The following is a 25,653-nucleotide window of genomic DNA, read 5'->3' as shown; positions in this document are numbered from 1 at the left end:
ACCTGCTTTCATGCTTAAAGTGGATCTTGCAAAAGTTTTTGATCGTCTCGAGTGGAACTTCATTGCTCAGGCCCTTATTCGTAGAGGGTTGAATGGTCATTTCATTCGTCTCATACAAAATTGCATTTCCACACCTATCTTCTCATTTATTATCAATGGGAAGACTTTTGCAAAATTTTCAGGCTCCAGGGAAATAAGACAAGGATGTCCATTATCTCCATACCTTTTTGTCCTTGCTATTAATGAGCTCTCAATCTCTCTTCATCAGGCTCTTCAAGATCAACAACTCTCAGGTATATCACTAGGCCCCGGCTGCCCCCCTATCCATTCCATTATATTTGCGGATGATCTGTTGGTTTGTGGTCAAGATTGTATGACTGAGATCCACACTGCGAAAACCATCATTGATTCCTTTTGCAATGCTTCGGGTCAAACCCCCAATTGAGCAAAATCTGCTATTCTTTTTAGTAATAATGTTGACCTTCAAACCAGGCATGCTATCAGGCAGGTTTTCCCTGTACAGGACTTGGACAAAGACACGAATCACCTTGGTCATCCACTTATGCTCCCAGCTAAAGATCGCTCTTCTGCGTACTCTTTTATTCTTGATAAATTCAGGGCGAAACTTAATGGTTTCAAAGCTAAGAAACTTTCTCATGCAGGGAGGCTAACTTTAATTAATTCGGTCTTCGCCTCGATCCCCATCTTCTACATGTCTAACATCCTTTTCACCAAGAAATTTCTTGCTAAACTAACTTCGATCATTAGAAAATTCTGGTGGACAGGTGTTGAAGAAGGGTTCAGACAAAGCCTCTGTGCCTTCGTGCTTGGTCAGACCTTTGTAAACCGAAAAAAGAAGGAGGCCTTGGTATTAAAAACATCCAAGCTACTAACATGAGTCTCATTTGTTCAGCAGCATGGAGAGTTGCACAGGAACCAAATAGCATGTTGGCCTAGATCTTAAAGGCCAAGTACTTCCCGGACACTACAATATGGAAAGCGAACAGGGCAGTCCCCAAGTCGGCCTTTTGGTCATCAGTTCTAAAGGTATGTCACCACATTGAAAATTCCTATTTTTATCAAATCATAGATGGAAATATTTCTATTTGGAGTACTCCCTGGTGTAACATTTGGAAGAATATACATGATCATCTCATCATTCAAAACTCTGGCTTTGTTTATCCAGCATCAGTTAAAGATTTATGGATTCCAGGTTCTAAAGTTTGGAATGCTGAACTCATTCATAATCTTTTTAGTCCCCCAAGCCTCTGCTATCATTCTTAATACCCCCATATTGCAGTCTTCCGGTGACGATGTATTTGCTGGAAGCACAACTCTGCAGGTATTTGCTCTTCTAAAAGTGCTTACAGGATTATTGTTCAGGAAGTTGTGACAGATTCCTCTAATGTATACCTCCTCTTGATTTATCTCTTATCCATATGATTTGGTCCTCCAAAAAGCTTATTCCTAGAGTTCAACTCTTTGCTTGGAGACTAATCAGAAAGGCCCTACCTACAAGTAAAAGAGCTGGGAGATACTCTAGACATATAAGTAAATATTGTTTCCGGTGTGGAACCATAGCTTCATCTTTTCTTTCTTTGTCCCTTCTCCAAAGCAGCCTGGTTTTCTACACCTTGGCATATGCGCTCCGAACCCATAGCAGCCAACCACCAGAATTTAGCTGAAATCATTTCTTTCATCCTCAGATCTGGGCACCCTCTTGCCTCTATTCAAAATATTTTTACTTTTCTTTGGTGCCTATGGAAGGCCCGTAATGACTGCCTCTTTAACAGGAAACCTTCCACTCCTCGTCAAATATACAAATCTGCTCAAGCTCTTATTGATTGCATAGGTTTTGAGCTTGGAGATCTCTCACAGGACCAATGTGCAGCTGCAGATTGCTAATGATTTGGCTTTGAGTTTTTCCTCTCCAGGTACTCACATATACGCTGATGCAGCCTAGAAGCTCTCTCGAAGTCAAACAGGGCCCTCAGAAGCTAATGCAGGTCCTGGAGTCTACATAGAGCACTTCTATTCCTCTGGAAGATTGAAGGTGCAAATTTCAGCGACCTCTCCCCCCTGCAGCTCACCCATCCAAGCTGAAACTTGGGCTCTACTTCTAGCAGCAGGTTCCAGCAAGCAACTTCAGTTTCAGTCGGGCGCTCTCCTCACTGACAATCTTACTCTTGCTCAAGCTGTTGAAGCTCCTCAAGAATCTAGGTCATTGGTCTTTAAGACCATTGCTTCATGAAATTCACAGCAGGATTTCCTCCATCCTTTACTTTCAAACATATCCCCAGAGATTGTAATGGTGTAGCTCATAATCTAGCCACTAGCTAAAAAAGAACAGGTGTTAGTTCGTCCACATCCTATGCCTACACAGAGCTCTTCAGTCTATGAGCGTCCACGACATCACGCTCAACAATGTACTATGCTTCTAATGAATAAATATATTTTTCCTTAAAAAAATGGATGATACTATTTTTATTTTTATTTTTATTTTTATGTTACCAGCCTGATGATACAAAGCGCGGCACATCCGCACATGCATGGAAGGGAAACTTGGAACAAGAAGAGGAGAATTTAGTTTGGGCTTCCAACGAGGAGGCAGCGGAGCAGAGACAGCGAGGCATGTGCGGGGAGACAGCTCCATGGGCGGCGGAGCACAGCAGAGCTACACCTCGCGCTCCATTATGTCAGGCATGAGCCACGCCTCAATCTTTTTCCCACCTCGTAGCTCGCACACAACTTGTTAATTCCTTGTAAGAAACTAAAGATTGTGAGAGAATCCAAACCGAAAAACGCCCAGCGCCAAAACAAAGACCACATGCAGCGGAAGCGGAAGCGAAAGGCGAGAGAGATTGTGATACTTGCCATCCCCATTTGTTTGGATCCAGGCTCAGGCTCTAAGCAAGATAAAGGCGCCAAACCCAGCGGATCACCAGCTCGTGACGTCTTCGCCGGCGGATGTCTTCCGCTATCTATCCCCATTTGATTTGATCCAATAGTACCTCTTCGCCGGCGAATGGAAGCGGACGAGCTGCTGAAGAAGATACGGCTGCTGGAGGAGGGCCACGCGGAGCTCAAGCGGGAGTTAGGGAAGCTCGCACCGGAGCGCCGCGGTGCGCAGCTTGCTGCCCGGCGCCGCAATTCATCTGCGCTGCCGCTGCCTTCGTCGCGGCGCGCCGTCGCCGCCGCCGCGCCCCCGCAATCCTCGCGGGTGCTCCGCGAGAGCCCCGGCAGGTTGTCCGACAGGCACTGCCACTGGATACTGCAGTCTCTGGGACAGGCCGTGCACATCATTGCACCCGATGGGAAGCTCCTGTACTGGTGAGGTCCCTTGCATGTCTTGGTTCGGTTGCGTTTGCTCAATGTTCACCAAATGTTCGATGAAATGCTGGAACAGTATTAAGCATAGGTTCAAGTGTAAGATATGGGGCTTTGTGCTTAGTTTATGTAATCTTGATGAGTGAATACATGATGCTGGTACTTATGTAGATCTAAAAACATCAACTCTGAACTTCAACTTAGTTTGACTTGGACAAATCTTGTGTGTTGTTGGAAAATTTAATGTTCTTTCCTAGGGCTGTATTGAAGCAATTGAACTGGTCTTGGTCGATCAGCGTTCTGTGGTAGAGGGAAACTAATGCTTTCATGGGAGGAAAGCAGTTACCAATTTTAGAATAATGGATTTGCAGTCTCTAGCTTCTTCCAGTGATAACACTGAGGTGTCTTATGACATTGGCCAGCGACTTGGGAAGTAAACTAACTGACATTTTCATTGCTGTTTATTATGAACACATCATGCATACATAAGTAATGTAACTTACTTAGGGTAGGTCAAGGCACGTTTTGATGCATGCAATCAGTGTAGATCACATGCTCACGACTGGTCAACCTGGCTCAAGAGGCATGGGAATTCTTAATGTAGTCTGCATTTCTACACACAGCTGACTCTGTTCAATTGCTATGCTTACCAAATTGTCCGCTTTTTACTGTGACCTAGGAACCGGTATGCCGAGCATATGTATGGCTATTCTGCATCAGAAGCAATTGGCCAGGATGCCGTTGAATTAATTTGTCATCCTGCTGACTTCGACGCGGCCTACGTCGTTATCCAGAGTATATTTATGGGGAAGTGTTTTAGAGGGAAGTTTCCCGTTAAAAACAAGTCAGGAGAGCGGTTTTTTATTGTTGTTCATAACACTCCTTTATACGATGACGATGGTAGCTTGGTTGGCCTCATATGTCTGTCACTTGATACACGGGCATTGGAGGAGATATTTAGTCCTCCAGCCTCAGCAGAATCCTACCAAAGTTCAGCAAAGCCCTATTTTCATGCTAACAATGAGCCTAAAAGTGGTTCGCTAGATAAAGGTTCTTCTGGCTCACAGCAACCTCTGCAAACTGCTATCACCTCCAAGATAACTACCTTTGTAAGTCATATTTCTGAGCAAAGAGAAAGGACTGCACTGTTTAGTTTCAATGGAATGCTTCTCTTTCTGGTATTTCGTCACAAATTATTTCCTAGTGTATTCTCTTCCTTATATTAGAATAACAACACAGGCTAGCAAGGTTACAAGGAAAGTTCGTTCTCGGATAAAGACAGGTCAGACTTGTGACAAACAGTATGGCAGTGGCTGTGAGGGCCAATATTCTGAACATGGTGTCAGGGTGGAGCTGACATCAAGTGAAGAAAGCACCCCAAGTGGGGATGTACTGCATGATGCCTTTGTTGCCGAAGAGAAATCGCCTCGGAAGTCGAGTAAAACAAATAGTGATGATTCAGGTGAAGGAAAAGTAGGGTTTCACAAGATGTTCACTTCAAAGGCTGAGGCATTATTGTCCAAGAAGGGAATATCATGGCCTTGGAAAGGGCATGAAACTGATGAGGGTTCTGGAAAGAATAACATGGCCCCGACACAGTTGCATCATAAGCAAGAGAATGACGAGAGTGATCGGAGAGTTCCAGTTCTAGAGCCTATCATAATTCCAGACTGCCAAGACACTGAATATGCCCAGGCAAGCACATATGAGGTCTCAGGTTCCTGGTGGACTTTCAACAATACCAGCATGAGTAGTATGAGCAGCCCTGGGAGTACTAATAGCAGTGCTATCGACAGAGTAGATTATGAAGGAGATTGTTTAGATTACGAGATTCTGTGGGAAGACCTAGTAATTGGAGAACAAGTAGGCCAAGGTAGTTACTTCGCCCTTTGCAATTCCTCCATCTGTCTGCACATGTAAACACTCCCATATCTTGTTGATATGTGCTTCAAAGATTGTCTTGAAAAAAATATATATATTTAGGCATAGGGATAGCTATATCTTGTAATGGATTGCTCACTATGCATGTCTGTTCTTTGTCAATGTATTATAGCTTGTACTTCAGAAGATTTAGGCATAGGCACTGTACTTAAGCAGTTCGTTCTTTGTCAATTGTTCCTCGCTATGCACGTCTCTTAATAGTAGCTCATGTATGCTCCTCTTACAATTGGCATAATCCAAATCAGTTCTTTATAAGTACATTCTCACTGCCTCTTCTCTTTGTTTACTGCAGAAAGATCACCTAGATAATCAGACAGCAGAATTAACAAGAATACGACTATTCTTAGACTGCTGTATACAATCTAGTATTGTCCTCTTTTGTAACAAATGCCACTCATTTGTGCTATTTTCATGTTTGATACATGCAGGTTCTTGCGGAACAGTGTATCATGCTTTGTGGTATGGCTCGGTATGTACGTTCTCTTTCTGATAATGATAGAAACTTTACATCTTAACAAAAAATTCTCACTATTTATCTATGTTCCTGTAGGATGTGGCAGTTAAAGTATTCTCCAAACAGGAATATTCAGAAGAAATGATAAATACATTCAGACAAGAGGTGGACATCTATATCTAAATACAATTTTTGTTGGCCCTCAATTACTCAGGAAATTGAATATGATGTCAACAGAGCTGCATTATATGTACTGTATTATTGAGAAATATACTCGAGAACATTGCAAGGACCTCCTGATGTTCACATAATCTATAATTGCTATATTCAATATTCTATGTTGATGTAATCATATGGATAAATATGAAGAAAGGATACGGTGTTAACAGATCTTCACTTTCGTTGACATTTTTGTAGGCTACATCAGTTAGCAATACATTGGCTAAATCATGTTCGTGTGATTCCTCTTCCATAGTATGTGGTCATGACCATATTTGCGTCTTCAAATATGTAGGTATCATTGATGAAGAAACTACGGCATCCCAATATAATACTTTTCATGGGTGCCGCTGCGTCACAGCAACAACTTTGTATTGTTACGGAATTTCTCCCACGGTATGCTATATATCTCCTACATTTTTTTCTCTGAGGTTGTTACTTTTTCCTTTACCTGGTGCAAGATAAAGACTAAGCAGTACTCTCTCCTTTTCACAAAGGTTGGCATATTTGGTTTCATTAAGACAAGGCTTTGACAAATGATAACTTTATTAATATGTAATTTATATAATACGAAACCACAATTATTAGTAAAAACTTGTGAAGATGAATCTATTGATATAAATTTCATGTATGAAAAAACACATGTTCATTTTCTAATTCATTGGTCAAAGCTTTGTCTTAAAAAAACCAAATACGCCAACCTTTGTGAAAAGGAGGGAGTAGTTTTCTATATGACGATATGGGCTATTAAAATAATAATATAATTCATGTTTCTTACCAAGGAGTTCTTGACCATATATGTCCTGGTCTAAAATGTAATTACTCCCTCCGACCCATATATTACATGTATTTAGATGCTTTTTAAACATAGATACATCCATATTTGGGCAAATTTGAGACAAGTAATATGGGTCAGAGGGAGTAGTAAACCTCCTTGTTCTTGTTGATACGCTATCAGATAAGCAAGCTAGGGTTGAAGATCCAAATACAACTTACCATATATGCTTTGGTTTGAAACGTTAGTAAACCTCCTTGTTCTTGTTGATCCACTGTTGCATAAGTGACCGGGCTTGAAGATCCGAATTCTGAATACAACTTGCGTAAAGGCCTTTTTTTTCACATACTACTGAAACCACTTCTAAGGATTAATGGGTGGCTCGATGGCTGGTGCGGATGGAGATGGTTGTGTAACCAACCACCCGGTTTGAATTCATTTTTTTCAAAAGGGTACTGGTATACTCTTGGTCCTTTTTTTCTTCTCGAACTACTCTTGGTCCCTTTAATTTGATACTGAAATGACTGCTGACTTACCATGCATTTATTTTGTGCTAGTTGGACTAGTTTTTGTTTTCCCTGGGTTTTGAACCATCTTGTTATTGGAAATTGAGTTTTGACGTTCTTCTGTAATTGCTTAGACTTCACAATCTCATAAGAGATCAAATTTTTTTGGTTGCTCTGTGTAGCACTTTACTGGGTTCCATAATGCAGAGGGAGTTTATTTCGGTTGCTTCAAAAGAACACTGGCAAGCTGGATCCCAGAAGGAGAGTTAACATGGCTATAGACATAGTGAGTGTATTCTTCTTAACAACTTCCAGGAATCAGGAAATGCCAAGTGAAATAAATTATATGGAAGTTTTGAGAAATAAATATTTGTAAATTATCCAGAAAAACTGGATAAACATTCTTCACTTGAACATCTCATGATACATTTGGAATAGATACAGGACTACTCTTTGTAACTGTGTAGAAGTGGAGTTGAATTGCATGCAAACTTTGCCATTTCTGTAGCTTCAGTGCATGGAAGAATGAACAAGAAAAGACGTGATATCATGTAGTAGACTAGTACCTTCCATCTAACATGGTATCTTATTATTATGATCGCAACCAAAGAATATATCACCAAAAGTCAATCGCTGGAGATAGAAGTTGGTACTATTTTGTTTGATAAGTATGTATTTTGTCTGTATGGAAGCTTTGATTGCCATATGGATTCTTAAACATAATTGATATTGTTGCAGGCAAGGGGCATGAATTATCTTCACAATTCCATCCCCACTGTTGTGCACCGTGATTTAAAATCGTCAAACCTGTTGGTTGATAAGAACTGGACTGTAAAGGTAACTATGAAAGTTAGTTCCTCATACTTTATGCTTTCTTTTCTCACTTTGTTCAATTAGGTTGCAGACTTTGGTCTTTCACGTCTCAAACTTGAAACATTTCTGACGACAAAAACTGGAAAAGGAACAGTAAGTACAAGCAAACTGGACTTTTTGACATGGATTCTCCGGACTAATTTACAAGATAGTCATAAGCTTTCACCTACTACATTTTTTCTGTTTATTTACATAACATCTGATAGCTTAGCTTCCATATCCAGCCGCAGTGGATGGCTCCAGAGGTGTTACGAAGTGAACCTTCAAATGAAAAGTAAGTTTAACATCACATTCCTGAACAACAGATATTCCTGCTACCTACAGCTACAGATGGTTACTCATTTGTCATTTCTTCCTTTTTTGGTAAATATAGGTCTGATGTATACAGCTATGGAGTGGTCCTATGGGAGCTTATTACTCAGAAGGTACCATGGGATACTCTCAATACAATGCAGGTACATATTTGCTATGTGCATGTCTGTTTTGTATTACTAGTCAGGTGTGCTCAAAGGTCTACTTTGGTGTCTCACTTTGTAAAAATTATAGTATATCTATATACTGTCGGACTACAATCACACAGCTTTTATAGTTTAAGTAAAAGAAAAACTCGGATCATCACCATTGCAGTTTAAGAAAAGCTAGTCTCTTGCTTAATTTTTTGGGGACATAACAGCAGAAGCTTTTCCATTAGTGTCAAATCCGTAATGTTACGATCCTTACCTATGCCACAGGTTATTGGAGCAGTGGGTTTCATGGATCACAGACTGGAAATTCCAAGCGACGCAGACCCTCAGTGGTCATCGATGATCGAGAGTTGCTGGGTCAGGTATATATCAACGTCTTATGCACTAGTAGTAGTAAACAACCGATCCCTGGTCCCGCTAAACGGTTATCCTTTCTGTGAGCAAGTGACCCGCAACGCCGCCCTTCATTCCGAGAACTCCTGGAGAGGCTCCAGGTGCTGCAAAAGCAGTACACCTTGCAGGCTCAGGCACAGCGGAGAGTGGCTCGGAAAGGTGCCGAAAAGATGATGAGCGTGGAAGATTGCTAGCTTTGTATCCTAATGGGGATGGTTGTACGAGGCTTACGTTTTTCATGTTCACTTCCAAGAGGCGGAGGAGCTATATATGGCCGGTGTGCAGTCCACGGGGCTGGGAAATGTGCAGGAGCTGGTTTTTGAGTCCTTCACAATCATCTATCTCCGCCGAACTCAGGAGTTCAAGCAGCCGCCCAGCTGAGCACAAGAGCGTGACGCAACGACGCGTTCTCAACGACCACATCCTGAACTACACCTCGACGCCAGCCCCCACTAACTACGCCGCCCCTGGGCACAGTGGTGTGGATCATGTTCCACAGGAGCCTGCCTTCACTGAAATAAATACGAGCCGTTTATTTTGTAAATAAATATGTGTGTGTTTTTATACTCGAGTTCTTTCGTACCACCAGTCTTTTCAGAAAAGAAAGATTCAGAATCTGCCGCTCAATACAGTGGCCTTCTGTCAAACTCTAGACTAGCGCGTGCATACGTGCACTGCCATCTCTTGAGCACGTGAACCAAACTTAGGACGCGGTGTTCACTTCGGCATCAGGCCCTCCTGTGTTGTTAAAAGTAGAAGAGAGGACCCATTCTTGTTCAGGAAGCCCGAGTACCAGCGAGCCGAGAGCCTGGCTTGCCGCGGCCGTCTCACGTCGTCGAAATCGACGCGGTACAGACCATATTTGGACTGATATCCTGCCAGGAGTTCGAATAGGTCCTTGAATGCCCAGACGAAGTAGCCTCTCACGTTAACCCCATTCCTGCGGAAACAACAAGAGGGCATCCTGTCAGGGTGGAATATTTATTTCGCAGGTTGTGCATTTGGTCGTGAATCAAGCACCTTATTGCGTCTAGTGTGCTTCTCATGTAACTGCTCAAGTACTCGACCCTGTCGTTGTCATTGAGACTGTCGTTGGGAGATCCCACACCTGGTGAGATGAGAAACAAGGAGCAACTTGATTAGTTCAGACAACTTTGCTTCGTGTTAAACTGTATGGGCTTGTCATCCTTTTTTTCTTTTTTCTGAGGGAAGTATTTGCTTGCCATTCTCGTGGACATAGAGGGGAGGGTTCCCATATGCTTCTTTCAGGTACTCCAGTACAAGTTGCAACCCTTTGGGATCGCTGGGAACATTTGTTGGGGCACCCTGCAGACCAATCAAGATCATAACTATGACGGTTATGAACCAAAATTGTTTTGTCAACCTTGATCACATCATCAGTTTTAAGCATTCTTTTGGTCTAATCTCTTGAGTCAGTTCGGTATTCTAATTCAATAGTTGCAGTGCACGACCAAAAGGTTTGGAGTTGGCAACCTCACACAACGACAGGATTTTACCTGACCTGCTGGCGGACCGGTCCTAGAAGCTGCAGCACACAAATAATTATCTTGTTAGAGCAACAAAGGCACGCCACTGCAATCATAAAATCACTGTATTTCTCTAATAAGGTGGTGAATAAATGTCACTTTCAAGACGGCAAACATGTTTTTGCGGTGATTTTGACAGAACACTGCACTCAGAGAGTTGTCCGTGTTATATGACTCATTGATCTGGAAAGGCTGCTTTTCTTTATTATTAGTAGAATACATTGTAGCAGATTCTCAGTTTATATTTGCATATCTTACTTGCAGCATTTGCTTGTGTGCTCAGTTATTTTAATTTATAAAGAAGAATCAAATTGTACATGTCACAAAATTACTAGTAGTCAAGCAACAATTTGACCTATCACCATCAGAAGAAGAACAAAAAAGATGTTTACCTCTGTAACTAATGGACATGTCTCCATAGAAGTCTCGAACACCTGTTTCTATAGGACGGTCACTCACATAGAGAGAATAGTAGTGATTTATTCCAAAAAAATCAAAAGAATCCTTGATAAGTCCAGACTGAACTTTTGTGAAGGATGGAAGGCGAGAGCCAACAATCTTCTTCATTACTTCTGGGTAGTCCCCGGACACCAAAGGCTCCAGTATCCTGTCAGTGTCAGGGTTAGGCTCTCAACATGCAGGATTATGCATTTGACATGTTTCTAGTGCAAGATTTACGTAAATACCGTACCAGCCAAACATGAAATCCTTAGCTCTTTGAGTTGCTTCTAAATCCACACTAGAATTTTTGAACGGATAACTCCAGAAGGAGTAGATATTTATGCCCACAGCTCCTTTTTGCTCAGCCTGCATCCAAAAGTTTCTTGTATGAGTCTACTCTGTAGGCTGCAGTGCTGCACCTCTAAAAATTTGCACTGTAACAGGAAATAGGAAAAGGCAATATTCTTCTGAAACGTGTATCACAAAGATGAGTTATGGTATGGTCAATGTGCAACGACTGAAAATAGTGGTTTCACCATTGAGATAAGCTAAGATGGCTAATACTGTCACAGTTCCTGAAGACCCTAAAGGGCAACGAAACTATTTTGGGTACAAGATCATTTACTCACTTTATATTTTTCTCTGTACAGTTTGACAACTGATGCATGCGCCAATAGGGTAGTATGAACTGCTATGTATGGTTCAGTGCTGGAGTTCCCCCCTGCGCACTGTGTTATTCCAAATGGATCTGAGCATCTTCCAGGTGGAAATTGACCGCTGCCATAAGAGGCAATTGCACAACCGTTCAGTTCATTAACCGTAGTCCAGTACGTGACCCTATCTCCGAACTCCCTGAAGCAAATATCTGCATATGCTGTGAAATCTTCGCTGCATTTTGCAGATGCAAAACCATGAATACTGTAGTTAGGTTGTATGCCACTGTTACTACAGAACTGCCACTCAGAAAGAAAGTTATTTCTCTCTTTTTTTTTGAAGCCTTATGCAAACTTACATAATTCTGGGGCTTAACCATCCACCATACTCGTCTTCAAGAATTTGAGGGAGATCTACATGGTGAAGTGTGATGTGTATTTGAATGCCTGGACAAAACATTTATTAGTGTATACATTAATACATCTCTAAGAAAAACAATGTTAAGATCTAACAAATGAACCTAAGCCTGGATTGCATTTGGATGATCAAAGGTTAAAATATAAGGCTATATCTGTCCTGAGTCCACCATGTACACATGCAAATGGAAAACTAAATCTACAAAAGAGTTATTAATGAAATGAATATGCATAGCCTTATCAAATGCCATTCTAGTATGCTACGGAGTACAACCACATAACTAATTCTAAAACATTAAAGTATTCGGTAAAAAAACATTAAAGTAGGGGTAGGGAGTAGAAGAATTGAATTAGCTACACTATTGATTCTGGGACAAAGATTTTGGAACAGAGACCCGAGGGCCAAGGACAGACATAGAGAAATGGAAAGAGTATTTACCATGTTTCACTAGTTCATCTATGATGTTATTGTAGTACTCTAGACCTTTGGGATTGACAGCGCCACGTCCATCTGCGAACAAAGAAATTTGCTGAAACAGTTAGAAAAGAATAAAAAATTAAAATGGCATGCCATGATGAACCTTACAAGGAATTCTGTACTTGGGATGAGCCTTGACCAGGAGATTGAGAACCTATAGGCCTCTAGGCCTGTCTCAGATACGAGCTTGAGATCCTCCTGAAATATCAGACAAGTAATTGTACATGATTTCTTTTGGAATTGCTAGATCTGAGAAAGGTGCAATTTGTCCTAATGTGAATGCATAAACATAGAGTTCCAAGAAACACGAGCAGAAGATTTTTCTCTTATTGTTTACCTTGTATTTATGGTACCCATCTGCAGCAATATCTCCTGTGCTTTTGTCTGGCATTTTACCTGTCAACAATGATCAACCACATGCGGTGCCGGTTATGGCCTTGGCTATTACCATGTTCAATTTCGTGCTGCTTTAGCAACAACAACGTGCTTGTATGGAAGTGTTTGTCTGACAGGGAACTGGTCTCAAATTTCTACTCCATTGGTCATGAAAAATGATCAGGAATTGTGAAAATCTCTACTTGTTAGCAACTAGAAATACTCCAATTCTTGGAGTACAAACAAAAAACAAAAATAGTCACATGCTACCATGCACATCAATTCCTTTTATCAAATTTGCAGCCCAAAATTTAATCAGATGTTGCAGCACTCCAAAATCAGAAAGATAAACCGCACAAATAGGTAGCAAGTTAGCAACTAACCTGCATGAGTGAAAGTGTCCCAAAAGCTTGGACTCCTGCCATCCTCAGCAACAGCACCCTCGTACTATATGCAGATGGGGAACATCAAACTTTAGCAAGCCATAATTTTCAGCACAAACAAGATTTCATCATGTTACCTGGTATGCTGAGGTTCCAGCTCCAAAGACGAAGTCTTGTGCAAAATCACCTCTTGTGAAACCAATAGTGGCAGCTGCATCCTGAACCCAGAGGGACAGCAAGATAAAAAAGAAGGCAGCAAGACCCATTTATGTTTATGTTCTTGCGTTGATTCGGTCTTTCGGGGAGTATTTATACGACAGTGGACCTCAACATCACCCTCATACAAATTTATCAAATTATAGAATGTTTGCAGTAGACATGTCCATCACCTGACACATGTCCGGGTAACATGGGGCCACTGACTTGTGGGGCCCACATGTTACACTGGCACATGTCAGGGGATCCCAGTCCGCATCTACCATGTGCATCATGCTTTCTTTGTTTGTTTGCTGTGAGAGAGAACCCAGTAGGAAGTGATGGAGCCAACGCCTTATATTTAATGTGGATCACAAGAATGACCGGAGAAAGGATGAGGAATGAGAGTACCAAATTGAGCACCAGCATCTGCCTGCCTACCCTCTTCTCTAGGTTCTTGCTTGCCTATCCCTCTTCTCCAGGTTCTTGCTTTATGGTGAGGTTAAACAGGGCGCTGCATGTAGTGCGCTACAAATCTACAATTGGCTGGAAAATGGAGGGCGTAGTGCGGTGTCAACAGGATGCAAGACAGCAAGAGCCAGCGATCGATCTTATGGAGGATGAGGTTTGTTTCGGGAGAAAAAAGAACATTTGTGCAGAAGAACTGCACGTACGGCCACCTTGCTAGACCTTCGTGGTGCTTCTCAGAGTACTTTGTCGATCACTGCTGCATCTACTCCAGCAGATAATGGTCCCAGGACTGATGCACCAAATGTGAACGACGCAGATGTTCCAATAATGGCAAAGATAGTAAAACGAGATTCACCTTTCTCCGTCGGATGTAGTACCAAATTAATGTGAACAGCGCAGACATTTGCCGCTGGAGTGCAGGTTGCCATCAGCTGCTGCTGCTGCGATCTTGACGTGATTTCCCTTCTCGGGTCGAGACACACAGGCAGCCGAATCCCGAAAGCGAGCGACAGCGATCCGCCATCCGCCATTGCCCCCCGCGCATACATTTGATTTTGCTTTTCCCCACCTGGCGCGGTGCAAGCCCTCCGATCATTGAATTCCATAGCACGACGACGCGGCAGCGAACGCACAGAGGCCTCCTCCTTGCCCTACATACATGTCCACCGGAGCCGTCTCAACCAGGATCTCCAAGATGCCTTGAGCATGCTCACACCAGCACCACCACGTCCGGCTTGAAACACCTCAGCTAACTCCTCGACATGCGTCGAACATCGCGGTGCAAGTCATGTTTAGATACATCCAATTTTTGACAAACTTGAGACATCTTTTATTGGACGGAGAAAGTAGCAAATTTCAAATGAACTAGAAGCGGGAGCCCGCTTACATCCCTATATACCATCATGGAGACAGTTACTACTCCCTCCGGCCGGAATTACTTGTCGAAATATTACATGTATCTAGACACATTTTACACATAGATACATCCGTATTTGGACAAATTTGAGACAAGTAATACCGGTCGGAAGGAATACTGTTTTTTAAGTTAAACGGAGCTATTTTTTTACGGGCTTTATTACTCTACGTCAAATTCAAAAGGGAGATTGAATTTTTCTTCGACAATTAGTGGTGCAGCAGTAATATAAAAATTGTACGCTGACAGATATATTAAAAAGATCCATTAGATATGACCTATCACCGATGAACCATCATTAATGGCCAGTCAGTGGTGACACCTACAATAGGCTTCTGCCTAGAAAAATCACTTCTAACAAACCTTACTCGTCCGGCCACGCTAGAAAAGTCACTTCTAACAAACCTTACTCATCCGGCCACGATGTGCTTGTTTGTCTCCACTTACGTGTTATCGCTGATGACTTTGTAAAAAACAAATCAAATGGAGGGAGTACCGCCGACCTCTGCGTCGATGGATGCACACAACCAAATGATTTTGTAAATGACAATAAGTTACCGACGAGTCGCTCATCCGTCAAAGGTGAGAATTTGAGAACCGTACATCCTCAAATAAATATATGTATTTGTACTTGGATTCCGCACCACCATTATTCTGAAAAAAGAAAATTGCATTGAGCAGCCTCCTATCAAACCATAAACCATAGACAAGAGCGTTGCATACGCACACGTGCCATCTCGCGTACGCGCACACCAAACTTAGGACACGGTGTTCAGCGTCAGGTCCTCCTGTGTTCCTGACACTAGAGGAGAAGATCCATTCTTCTTCAGAAATACGGAGTACCAACGAGCCGAGAGCCTGGGTTGCCGAGGCCGCCTCACGTCGTCGAAATCGACACGGTACAGGCCGTATTTTGACTGATATCCTGCTAGGAGTTCGAACAGGTCCATGAATGCCCACGTGAAGTAGCCTCTCACGTTAACCCCATTCCTGCGGAACAACAAGGGTATCCATCCCGTTATGGTCGAATATTTTCTTTCTTTGTTTTTCATGACATAGAAATACGCACTCGTGTGTATTTTGTCATGAATCAAGTACTCTAGAAATACGCAGTCGTGTGTATTTGGTCATGAATCAAGTACTCCTTCCGATACTAAATTTTTGTTGTTAATTCAATAATTTAGAATCGGAGGGAGCGTACCTTATTGCATCTAGTGTGCTTCCCATGTAGCTGCTCAGGTAATCGACCCTGTCAGTGTCATCGAGGTCGTCGTTGGCAGATCCCAGGCCTGCTGAGATGAAAATTAGGGTTAAGAAGCAACTTAATTAGTTAATGCAGACTTTGCTTTGTGTTAAACTGCATGGGCTTGGTCATCCTTGTTTTTTTTGGGAGGTAAGTATGTGCTTGCCATTCTCGTGGACATAAAGGGGAGGGTTCCCATAGGCTTCTTTCAGGTACTCCAGTACAAGTTGCAACCCTTTGGGATCACTTGGAACATTTGTTGGCGCACCCTGCAGACCAATTAAGATCGTAACTTCATGAGAGCATGTACAATACAAGAAGGTGCTCAATGAGATGCTTATAAAATTAAACTAGTTTATTCTTATGCAGCCGTGCTAATTTCTGACAGAGATGTCTAATTCTTCTCGCACACGCTAAGCGGCGCTTCATTTTCATTAAGAAGAAGATGCAAGTGCAAGAAGACAACAAGAAAACAAAAACAAAAGAAAATGAGGAGACCCCCCAAAAGGAAGAGAAAGAAAATCCCGGAGGGCTAAGGCTAGCATCCGGCATGCAGGGGGAGGGGTGGCTCAAGGCACGCGTGCATGCGTGCCGCCATAGGTCCGCCTCAATAAGAATATCTTCGGCCAAGCGAGCAAAGTAGCACCCTAAAAAATGCAAGCACTACGAAGCTTCCAGATCCGTCAAAGGGAGAGAGAAGAAGGGAACAGACAGCTTTGACCTGTTGACTGCTAACGGAGTAGAGAGGTCTTCAGAGTGTCTCGGTAAGCACACGAGCGCCCTAGCTTCAGACATGACCTCCTGGAGGATCGACCTCGTGAAGACACATCCCAAGAGGAGATGAGCCATGGTCTCCGGCTCCTGATCACAAACGGGGCAACACTCATTGAAGGGGAGATCCCGTCGCTCAAGGAGATCGGCCGTCCAACACCGATTAGCACAAGTTAGCCACAACCAGATTCGGCACCTCAACCAGGGCCCAACAACGCCAAATATGCGTCCATGTTGGGGAACTTAGCACTCACAAGAAGTGTATGTCGGTCAATTTGGCGGGGTAGGTCCCAAAGGCCGACCAGCCCCAAACAAGGACATCCTCTCGTCCTGCATGACCGCGAGAGAATCTGCAAGATGGAGAAATTCGACAAGATGGACTGCAAGCTTGCGGGTTGCCCGAGATATCCTAGATCCAGGCACTCTTGGGAAGGGCGTCCGAAACCTTGTGCTTGCTAATCAGCCTCAGCCCAACGGCGGCAAAGACCACCGGGGCGAGCTGCTCGATCGACTTCTCATCAATCTAGTTGTCGGTCTAGAAAATAGTGGAGCAACCATTAATTGCCGACAACCGAGCTGCAAGCGTCGGGGAAGAGAGCGAGCACTTGCTGGCTGAACCGAATCTTGAAGGAGGCCTAGGTTTTTGACTGAGTTGACGTGGTGCAGCCAAGGCCACCTGAGCCAGAGGGGCAGCAGCCACCAGGTTGGTGTCACGCACGTCCAAACCACCAAGTTTGATTGAGTGGCAAACCTTGGCCCACTCAATAGCACAATGGTTCTTTTGGGCATCTGACTGACCTTTCCAGAAGAACCCATGCTGCTTCTCATTGATAGCATCCCCGAACCACTTGGGGATGTCAATGGCGAGCAGTGTGTGCACCGGCATCACAGAAAGGACCTATTTGACGAGAACAAGCTGTCCTCCACTGGAAAGCATGCCGGCTCTCCAACCCGCAAGCTTGCAGTCCACCTTGTCGAGGAGGCTGAAAGTCGTGCTGGCGATGATTCGAGATGGAGACCAGGGCACCAAGGTAAATGATGGGTAGTTCCTTGATGGGACAGGCAAGGTAGTGGAGAACGACTTGAAGATCCTCTGTGAGGATGTTCGTGCGCAACCTCGAGGCGGCAACAATGTGGCGCGATCCTCCACCTTAGGGTCTAATAAAGACTACCACATCATCAACAAAGGAGGCATGAAATGCAAGATGATCCCCACAGAAAGGAGAAAGAAGATTTTCCCTGGAGGCTGCCAGGAACAGGTAGTTGAAAGCTTCCATGACAATGACAAACAACATCATGAAAACAGGGTCGCCCTAGCACAAACCCCGGCGATGCACAACAAGTGCGACCAAAACCAATGTGCCGAAGAAGATCAAGCAAGAAGGCCCAAGACACTAAGTCGAAAGCCCTAACAACGTCAAGCTTAAAATGCACTGCGGGCTAGTGAGGGAGGTGGAGAGACCTAGTCATTTGCTTCACGTTTATAAAGTTGTTGTGAATAGCCTGACCACAAATGAAGGCACACTGATTTGCCGAAACTAGGGTCGGTATAAGATGGAGCCAACTGAAGGCCTGAAGGGGCATCACCTTAGCCACGAGCTTGGCGACGCCATGGACCAACCTAATGGTTCTTCTTAGGGATGAGAGTCAGTAGAGCACAGTTGAGATTGTGAAAACCCGCACTCCCACCTCGGTGTATATAACAGAACAGCTCAAGCTCCTCGCCTTGATGATGGAACAACAAGATTTGAAGAAGAGACCCGTGAACATCGGGGAAGGGAGCACGGTCAGGGGCCATGGCATGGATGGCTGCCCAAATCTCATCCTCAGAAAAAAGGTTCCTCCAAGGCATGCAGATCATGTCGTGGGATCCGAAGGAACTCAAAGTTCAGGGAATGCGACCGATCCTCGGGAGACTCAAAGACGTCCTCATAAAAGGAAGTTATCGCCTCCTCAACACGATCCTGATTGACCAGGTCCTGTCCCTCGTGTGGCACCGACGGGCCCCCGCATGGAAGTGGAAATAGCCGGTATTGCGTCACCCTCTTTGAGCCAGGAAACCCAGGATCTATGAATGCCAATAGTACGGTGAAGCGAGCACAGGCTAGGTACTTTAGCTTGAGGCACTTGCGAAGCCAGGCCTCGAGGGGAGAGAGATCCTGACTCTCCTGGGCAGCCTCCAGCCGGAAAATGAGCTAGACCGCGCAATCAATTGGGAGACGAATGTTGCCAATCTGCTTCGCACCCCAAGATTGCAACCTCTGACTAACAAGCCTCGTCGTGGAATTGAGGAGAAATGCCGAGGAACAACTAGGGGTGGGAGTAGCCCAAGCAGCGGCCACAACCTCCAGGAAACCCTCAAACTTAGGCTCAAAGTGGAAGAGCTAGAGGTGCCTAATTAAGCAATTGTCCTATACAAACAGGCACAAGTGCTTAAACAAAAATCGATTTATTTTTTGTAAGCATCCTCCCTGCATTGTACATGCTCTAACTATGCCAGCTATAAACCAATATCCGTTAAGTCAACCTTGACCTCATCCATTTTAAGCGTGTCTTTGTTATCTTAACTCTTCAGTTAGTTTGGCATTTCTAATTCAATAGTTGCAGTGCACGGCCAAAAGGATTGGAGTTGGGGACTTCACACAATGACAGGATTTTACCTGACCAGCTGGCGGACCTGTCCTAGAAGCTGCAACATACAAATAATTATCTAGTTAGAATAACAAAGGCACACCACTGCAATCATAAACTTACTGTATTTCTCTGATAAGGTGGTGAATAGATGTTATGTTTCTCTACTAAGGTGGTGAATACAGTTGTTCCGTCTAGAATAATGTGGAAAAAAAATGTACTCACGGATAAACTATACTTCCAAGACAGAAAACATGTTTTGTGGTGATTTATGACAAAACACAATTGTCCATGTTACATGCTCATACTCAGTGATCTGGAAAAGATGTTTTTCTTTATTATTAGTAGGATCCACTGTCAGTTTATACTTGCAGCATTTGCTTGTGTGCACAGTTATTATAGTTTATGAAAAAGAATCAAATTGTACATCAACATGTCATAAAATTACTAGCAGTTAAAAAACTATTTGGCATATCACCATCGGAAGAACAAAAAAGTCGTTTACCTCTGTAATAAATTGACATGTCTGCATTGAAGTCTCGAACATCTATTTCTATAGGTCGGTCATTCACATAGAGAGAATAGTAGTGATTTATTCCAAAAAAATCAAAAGAATCCTTGATAAGTACAGACTGAACTTTTGTGAAGGATGGAAGGCGAGAGCCAACAATATTCTTCATTACTTCTGGGTAATCCCCAAACACCAAAGGCTCCAGCATCCTGCCAGTATCGCGGTAAGGCTCTCAACGTGCACGGATTATGCATTTGACATGCTTCTAATGTAAGATGCAGGTAAATACCATACCAGCCAAATATGAAATCCTTAGCCCTTTGAGTTGCTTTCAAATCCACACTGGAATTTGTGAGTGGATAACTCCAGAAGGAGTAGATATTTATGCCCACAACTCCTTTTTGCTCAGCCTGCATCCAAAAGGCAATACTCTGTAGCCGGTACCTCTAAAATTTGCACTGTTACAGGAAACAGGAAAGGGCAATATTGTGCTGAAACATGTAGCAGAAAGATGAGTTATGATTAGGGGTGCAACATGGTGACCCTCAGGGTACCCTTTGACTCTCCTTAGTTCAAACAAATGAACTAGTTTTTCAAAAAGTTGTGTCATTTAAAATTTTAGTTCATTTGGTTGAACTAAGGAGGGTCAAAGGGTACCCTGAGGGTCACAATTTTGCAGCTCTAGTTATGATATGGTTAATGTGCACTGAATGAAAATAGTGGTTTCACCATTGAGCTAAGCTAAGATGCCTAATGATGTCACAGTTTAGGAAGAGCCTAAATAGCAACGAAACTATTTTTGGCACAAGATCATTCGCTCACTTTATATTTTTCTCTGTACAGTTTGACAACTGATGCATGCGCCAATAGGGTAGTATGAACTGCTATGTATGGTTCAGTGCTGGAGTTCCCCGCTGTGCACTTTGTTATTCCAAATGGATCTGAGCATCTGCCAGGTGGTAATTGACCACTGCCATAAGCGGCAATTGCACCAATGTTAGGCTCATTCACTGTAGTCCAGTATTTTACCCTATCTCCGAACTCCCTGAAGCAAACATCTGCATACGCTGTGAAATCTTCGCTGCATTTTGCAGATGCCAAAGCATGCATGAATAGGACAATTCTACAGAACTGCCACTCACAAAGAAAGTTACTTCTCTCTTTTTTTAAGCCTTGCAGAAACTTACATAATTCTGGAGCTTAACCATCCACCATACTCGTCTTCAAGAATTTGAGGGAGATCTACATGGTGAAGTGTGATGTGTATTTGAATGCCTGGACACAAAAAAATCTTGTATACATCTCTTTAAACAAAATGATGGTGAGCTATACCACATGAACCTAGGCCTGGATTGTATTTGGATGATTAAACGTTAATATACTCTCGATTTGTTCCGCTATAATTTGTTCTGAGTCCACCAAGCGCACATGAAAAGGCAAAATCTAGAAAATAGTTAATGAAATGAATATGCATACTCTCCTACAGTTTTCGGTAAAAGAAATATGAATATGCATAGCCTTAACAAATAGCATGCTAGTTGGCTACGACCACATAACTTCTTCTAAAACATTAATGTAGGGGTAGAGAGTACAATAATTGAATTTACTACACTATTGATTCCCAGACAAATATTTTGGAACAGAGACTCCCGAGGCCAAGGACAGACATAGAGATATGGAAAGAGTATTTACCATGTTTCACTAGTTCATCTATGATGTTGTTGTAGTACTCTAGCCCTTTGGGATTGACAGCTCCACGTCCATCTGCGAACCAAGAATTTTGCTCAAACAGTTAGAGAAGAAATAGAAAATTAAAATGGATTGTCGTGATGAACCTTGCAAGGAAGTCTGTACTTGGAATAAGCCTTGACCAGGAGATGGAGAACCTATAGGCCTCTAGGCCTGTCTCAGATATAAGCTTGAGGTCCTCCTGAAATATCAGATAAGTACATGATTCCTTCTTCTTTTTTGCAGGGAAGTACATGATTCCTTTTGGAATTACTAGATCTGAGAAATGCTGAATTAGTCCTAATGTTGAATGCATCAACATGGATTTCCAAGAAACACGGGCAGAAGAATTTTCTCTTATTGTTTACCTTGTATTTATGGTACCCATCTGCAGCAATATCTCCTGTGCTTTTGTCTGGCATTTTACCTATGAGCACAAATCAACAATGGTCAACCTCATTCGGTGCCGGTTATGGCCTTGGGTATTACCATGTTTTCGTGCTGCTTTAGCAACAAAAACGTGCTTCCATGGAGGTTGTTGCCCGACAGGTAAGTGGTCTCAAATTTCTACCTCATTCGTCATGAAAAATGATCAGGAATTGTGAAAATCTCTTGTTATTAGGCATTCGAAAAACAAAAAACAGATCACATGCTATACCAATTCCTTTAATGAAATCTGCAGCCCAAAATTGAATCAGATATTGCAACACTCCAAAATTAGAAAGGAAAACTGCACAAATAGGTTACAAGTTAGCAACTAACCTGCATGAGTAAAAGTGTCCCAAAAGCTTGGACTCCTGCCATCCTCAGCAACAGCACCCTCGTACTATATGCATACGAAAGTTAACTTCAAACTTTAGCCAACCATGACTCTCAGCACAAGCAAGAATTCATCATATCACCTGGTATGCTGAGGTTCCAGCTCCAAAGACGAAGTCTTGTGCGAAATCACTTCTTGTGAAGCCAATAATGGCCGCTGCATCCTGAACCCAGAGGGACAGCAAGATGTAGAAGAAGGCAGTAACACCACCCATCTATGTTTATGTTCCTGCGTAGGTTTGTGCCCTCTGGGAGGATTTATACGGCAGTTGACCTCAACCTCATACAAATTCATGAAATTAAAGAATGTTTGCAGCAGACATGTGCATCAACTTGACGAGCGTCAGGGTAACACAGGGCCGCTTACACGGCGGGCTCACGGCCCACCACACACGTTACCCTGACACGCGTCGGGGAATCCCAGTCCGCAACTAGCATGTGTATCATGCTTGCTTTGTTTCCTTGCCTTGCCGTGAGAGAGAAGAACCCGCTAGAAAGGGATGGAGCTAACGCCTTAAATGGAGAGCCTGGTGGCTGGTGCGTTGTCACCAAGATGCCAGAGCCAACGTTCGCCTTAAATGGGGGTTCCTGCGTATCAGCGTATCGTCTGTTCAGCTGTTCTTGTCTGCAGAGCGAGCAATGTTGGTTGAGCAATGAGCATCCTTTGGAACAACTCAATTAAGTGCAATGTCACCTTGCTCGATCTTCGTGTCCGTGTGTGTGTGATCGCTGGCCAGGATCACCAACCAAACCACGTCTTCCGAATCCAGCTAGGCGCTCTGGCATGTGTTCGGGTTAGAATAGAAAGAGAGAAGATCTGTGTTTGTGTAGTACGATTGCGGCTGCATACGGCTGCTAGGTCGCTGACAGGTGGTCCTATTCGGCAGGCCATGACCAAAATCTCATCCTACCTACCTGCTCCTAGCATATTCTCGACTGGATTTTCCAGCATTGGCAAAGACAAAGTAAAACGAGATTCACCTTTCTCCGTCGGATGCACCAAATGTGAAGAACGCAGGCTCCTGCCGCTGGATCCGTCAGCTGCTGCGATCTTGACGTGATTTACCCTTGTCAGTCCAGACAAGACAGGCTGCGCGATCCGGTCGTTCTCCCCGAAAGCGAGAGATATCCGACATTACCCCCCGCGTAGCTGTTGATCTCCCCCACCTGCGTGGACTTGGCGCTCCAGGACACCAAGTTCACTCTGGCATTCTGCCAAACACCTTCCACGCTGCCGCAAGGTCGCCGCTCTAGCCGCACCCGGACACCATCGTGTTCCAGGAGGCCACGTCCAGAGCGGCGCCCGAGTCGAAAACCCTGCGCACATGGGGGAAAGAGGACGAGGGCGCAGTAGAGCTGAGGAGGGAATTGGTGACGACGGAGGGCGTGCGCTTGCGCAACGGGCGCGGCGAGGCCGTACCTTATTTAGGGTCTGTTTGGTTAGATTTAAATGTGCGTTTTGAAATTTCGGCTTATAATTTAGGTGCTTTTGAATTTGGTTATGTTTCTTATATCATCATCTAACAATATCAAGACAAATATCAAAAGCCAAAGCGTAGTTGCTTTTGTGTCTGATAAGCCAAAAATCAAAAGCCACGTTTAAATCTAACCAAACAGGGCAACTACAGAGACGATACAATTTTGCGTGCTTTATTACTCACTCTGCATCAATCAAATAGAGTAAAGCGTGTTCCCGGTTCAAACAAAATTAAAGGGAATTTTTTTTCAAGAGTAAACTTCACAAAACCACACTTTTTAGGGTTAGGGTTTCATCAGGCCACAGTTATCACTAATAGTCTCACGGAACCACAGTTTTTGGATCAAGCTGTCTCACAGAACCCAAATTGGATAGATTAGGCCGTTTGATGGTATTTTTGACAAGTGAGACCCACTTGACATATGCCAAGTCAGACCCATTTCGTTGCCACGTCAGTTTCCGGACCCATCCGGACCCGTTAAGGGTTATTTCTCTACCTAAAACGCTATCTCGGGTCGGGTCCGGGAGCTGATATGGCAACGAAACGGGTTGTTCGCCTGAGGTGGCATTTGACAGGTGGGCCCCACCTGTCAGAAAAACCATTAAACGATATAATCTACCTGATTTGGGTTATGTGAGACAGAGTGCCCCAAAAACTATGGTTCTGTGAGACTATTAGTGATAACTGTGGCCCGATGAAACCCTAACCTCAAGAAGTGTGGTTTTGTGAAATTTACTCTTTTTTCAAAGCTATTATTCAAATTGCGAGTAGCATGAATGCATGGCATGAACAGATAGGTTATCTTCTTCCGAGCATTTATATATTGCTAATTTTTTTTGAGTTGAGATGATTTAATTTACGAATTTTCTATGCTTAAATCCTAGAAAAGACTTTCTGCAATTATAGACTTAAAGGTTTATTGTGTTTCTCCATAGTTTCGTTAGCAATACTCAGTTTTTTTAGGACTACTTGGAGCGCAAGAAAACTTACTTTTTTTTAGGAACACACAATTAACGGCCTTGTGACACTAGGTGGAGTTCTCATTATGCTTCTGTTTGCAGCCTTTTGAAATTATACAAATCAAAGTATTGCTACTGCTAAAGGTTTAGGAACTTCACCTTCAGCACGATCAAATGCTTCTGGTTCTGTTAAGTTGATAATGTCTTTTGATTTCATATTTCTTCTGCATGTCATGTAAGAACTTATGGGAATTACAGACTTGTTGCGCAAAAAGTTGCAACAAAAATCTCAAGATATTGTGAATGCCATGTATGATGTTAAGACTACAAAAATGTTGATTCAGGAGCTAACAGATAATGGCTCATTTCTTGAACCAGTGATGTGTTGCGATTTTTTGGTACATAATTCGACGGCGGGACACCCCTGCATGTTGCGCAGGTGGTGCCTCAATCTCCGGTGAATGAGCAATCATCACCAAATGAGTAACCACCGACCCTGAAACCCTAATCTTAATTAGCTTCAAGAAATTTTATAACTACTCTATATTTCTTCTCAAAAGTATATCTTGTGTTTTCTCTACTACATCGTCTTGATCATATAGGACTTGTGTTCCTCCTTATGTCGTTGATGCGAGAATTGATTAAAATATCTATGCATAATGAGTGAAATGTATAGTTCAAATCAATA

General features: G+C 43.2%; 3 protein-coding genes across 11 annotated transcripts; 1 reads left to right on the top strand and 2 right to left on the bottom strand.

Annotated features, from left to right (window-relative positions):
• Nucleotides 1-1,103: 1,103 nt before the first annotated feature.
• On the top strand, nt 1,104-9,554 carry LOC100826564 (probable serine/threonine-protein kinase DDB_G0267686). Of its 4 annotated transcripts, none has more exons than XM_024460801.1 (13): nt 1,104-2,426; nt 2,515-3,330; nt 4,007-4,436; nt 4,567-5,200; nt 5,697-5,737; nt 5,819-5,887; nt 6,237-6,337; nt 7,430-7,508; nt 7,961-8,059; nt 8,120-8,188; nt 8,320-8,369; nt 8,469-8,550; nt 8,827-9,554. In XM_024460801.1, the coding sequence occupies exons 2-13, from the start codon at nt 3,026-3,028 to the stop codon at nt 9,124-9,126; spliced, it is 2,259 nt and encodes a 752-aa protein (XP_024316569.1). In that variant the 5' UTR covers nt 1,104-2,426; nt 2,515-3,025; the 3' UTR covers nt 9,127-9,554. The 4 variants fall into 4 exon arrangements, 3 of the variants coding, with proteins under 3 accessions (XP_024316569.1, XP_024316568.1, XP_010235537.1); XM_010237235.3 differs by lacking the exon at nt 1,104-2,426 and having other exon boundaries at nt 2,460-3,330; nt 8,827-8,921; nt 9,005-9,554; XM_024460800.1 differs by lacking the exon at nt 1,104-2,426 and having other exon boundaries at nt 2,453-3,330.
• LOC112271537 (beta-glucosidase 5-like) lies at nt 9,466-13,578 on the bottom strand. The gene is made up of 13 exons (XM_024460808.1): nt 13,384-13,578; nt 13,247-13,310; nt 12,826-12,884; nt 12,611-12,686; nt 12,450-12,521; nt 11,953-12,040; nt 11,570-11,828; nt 11,191-11,306; nt 10,892-11,106; nt 10,470-10,498; nt 10,176-10,278; nt 9,973-10,060; nt 9,466-9,892 (listed from the first exon to the last, which is right to left on the bottom strand). Exons 1-13 carry the CDS (start codon nt 13,510-13,512, stop codon nt 9,670-9,672), a joined length of 1,521 nt encoding a protein of 506 aa, XP_024316576.1. The 5' UTR covers nt 13,513-13,578; the 3' UTR covers nt 9,466-9,669.
• Nucleotides 13,579-15,054: 1,476 nt separating this feature from the next.
• Nucleotides 15,055-23,092, bottom strand: LOC100835654 (beta-glucosidase 5-like). 6 transcript variants are annotated; one of them, XM_024460804.1, is made up of 13 exons: nt 22,612-23,092; nt 22,472-22,535; nt 22,078-22,136; nt 21,836-21,911; nt 21,674-21,745; nt 21,169-21,223; nt 20,804-21,062; nt 20,276-20,391; nt 19,976-20,190; nt 19,500-19,528; nt 16,235-16,337; nt 16,027-16,117; nt 15,055-15,815 (listed from the first exon to the last, which is right to left on the bottom strand). In XM_024460804.1, the coding sequence occupies exons 1-13, from the start codon at nt 22,741-22,743 to the stop codon at nt 15,584-15,586; spliced, it is 1,503 nt and encodes a 500-aa protein (XP_024316572.1). In that variant the 5' UTR covers nt 22,744-23,092; the 3' UTR covers nt 15,055-15,583. The 6 variants fall into 6 exon arrangements, with proteins under 6 accessions (XP_024316572.1, XP_024316570.1, XP_024316571.1 ...); XM_024460802.1 differs by having other exon boundaries at nt 21,169-21,256; nt 22,612-23,089; XM_024460803.1 differs by having other exon boundaries at nt 16,027-16,114; nt 21,169-21,256; nt 22,612-23,085.
• Nucleotides 23,093-25,653: the final 2,561 nt, after the last annotated feature.

This window comes from Brachypodium distachyon, chromosome 3, assembly GCF_000005505.3.
Source record: "Brachypodium distachyon strain Bd21 chromosome 3, Brachypodium_distachyon_v3.0, whole genome shotgun sequence".
NCBI lineage: Eukaryota > Viridiplantae > Streptophyta > Magnoliopsida > Poales > Poaceae > Brachypodium > Brachypodium distachyon.
The sequence above is the reverse complement of the archived record's forward strand: the minus strand, read 5'-3'. Positions and strand labels throughout refer to the sequence as shown.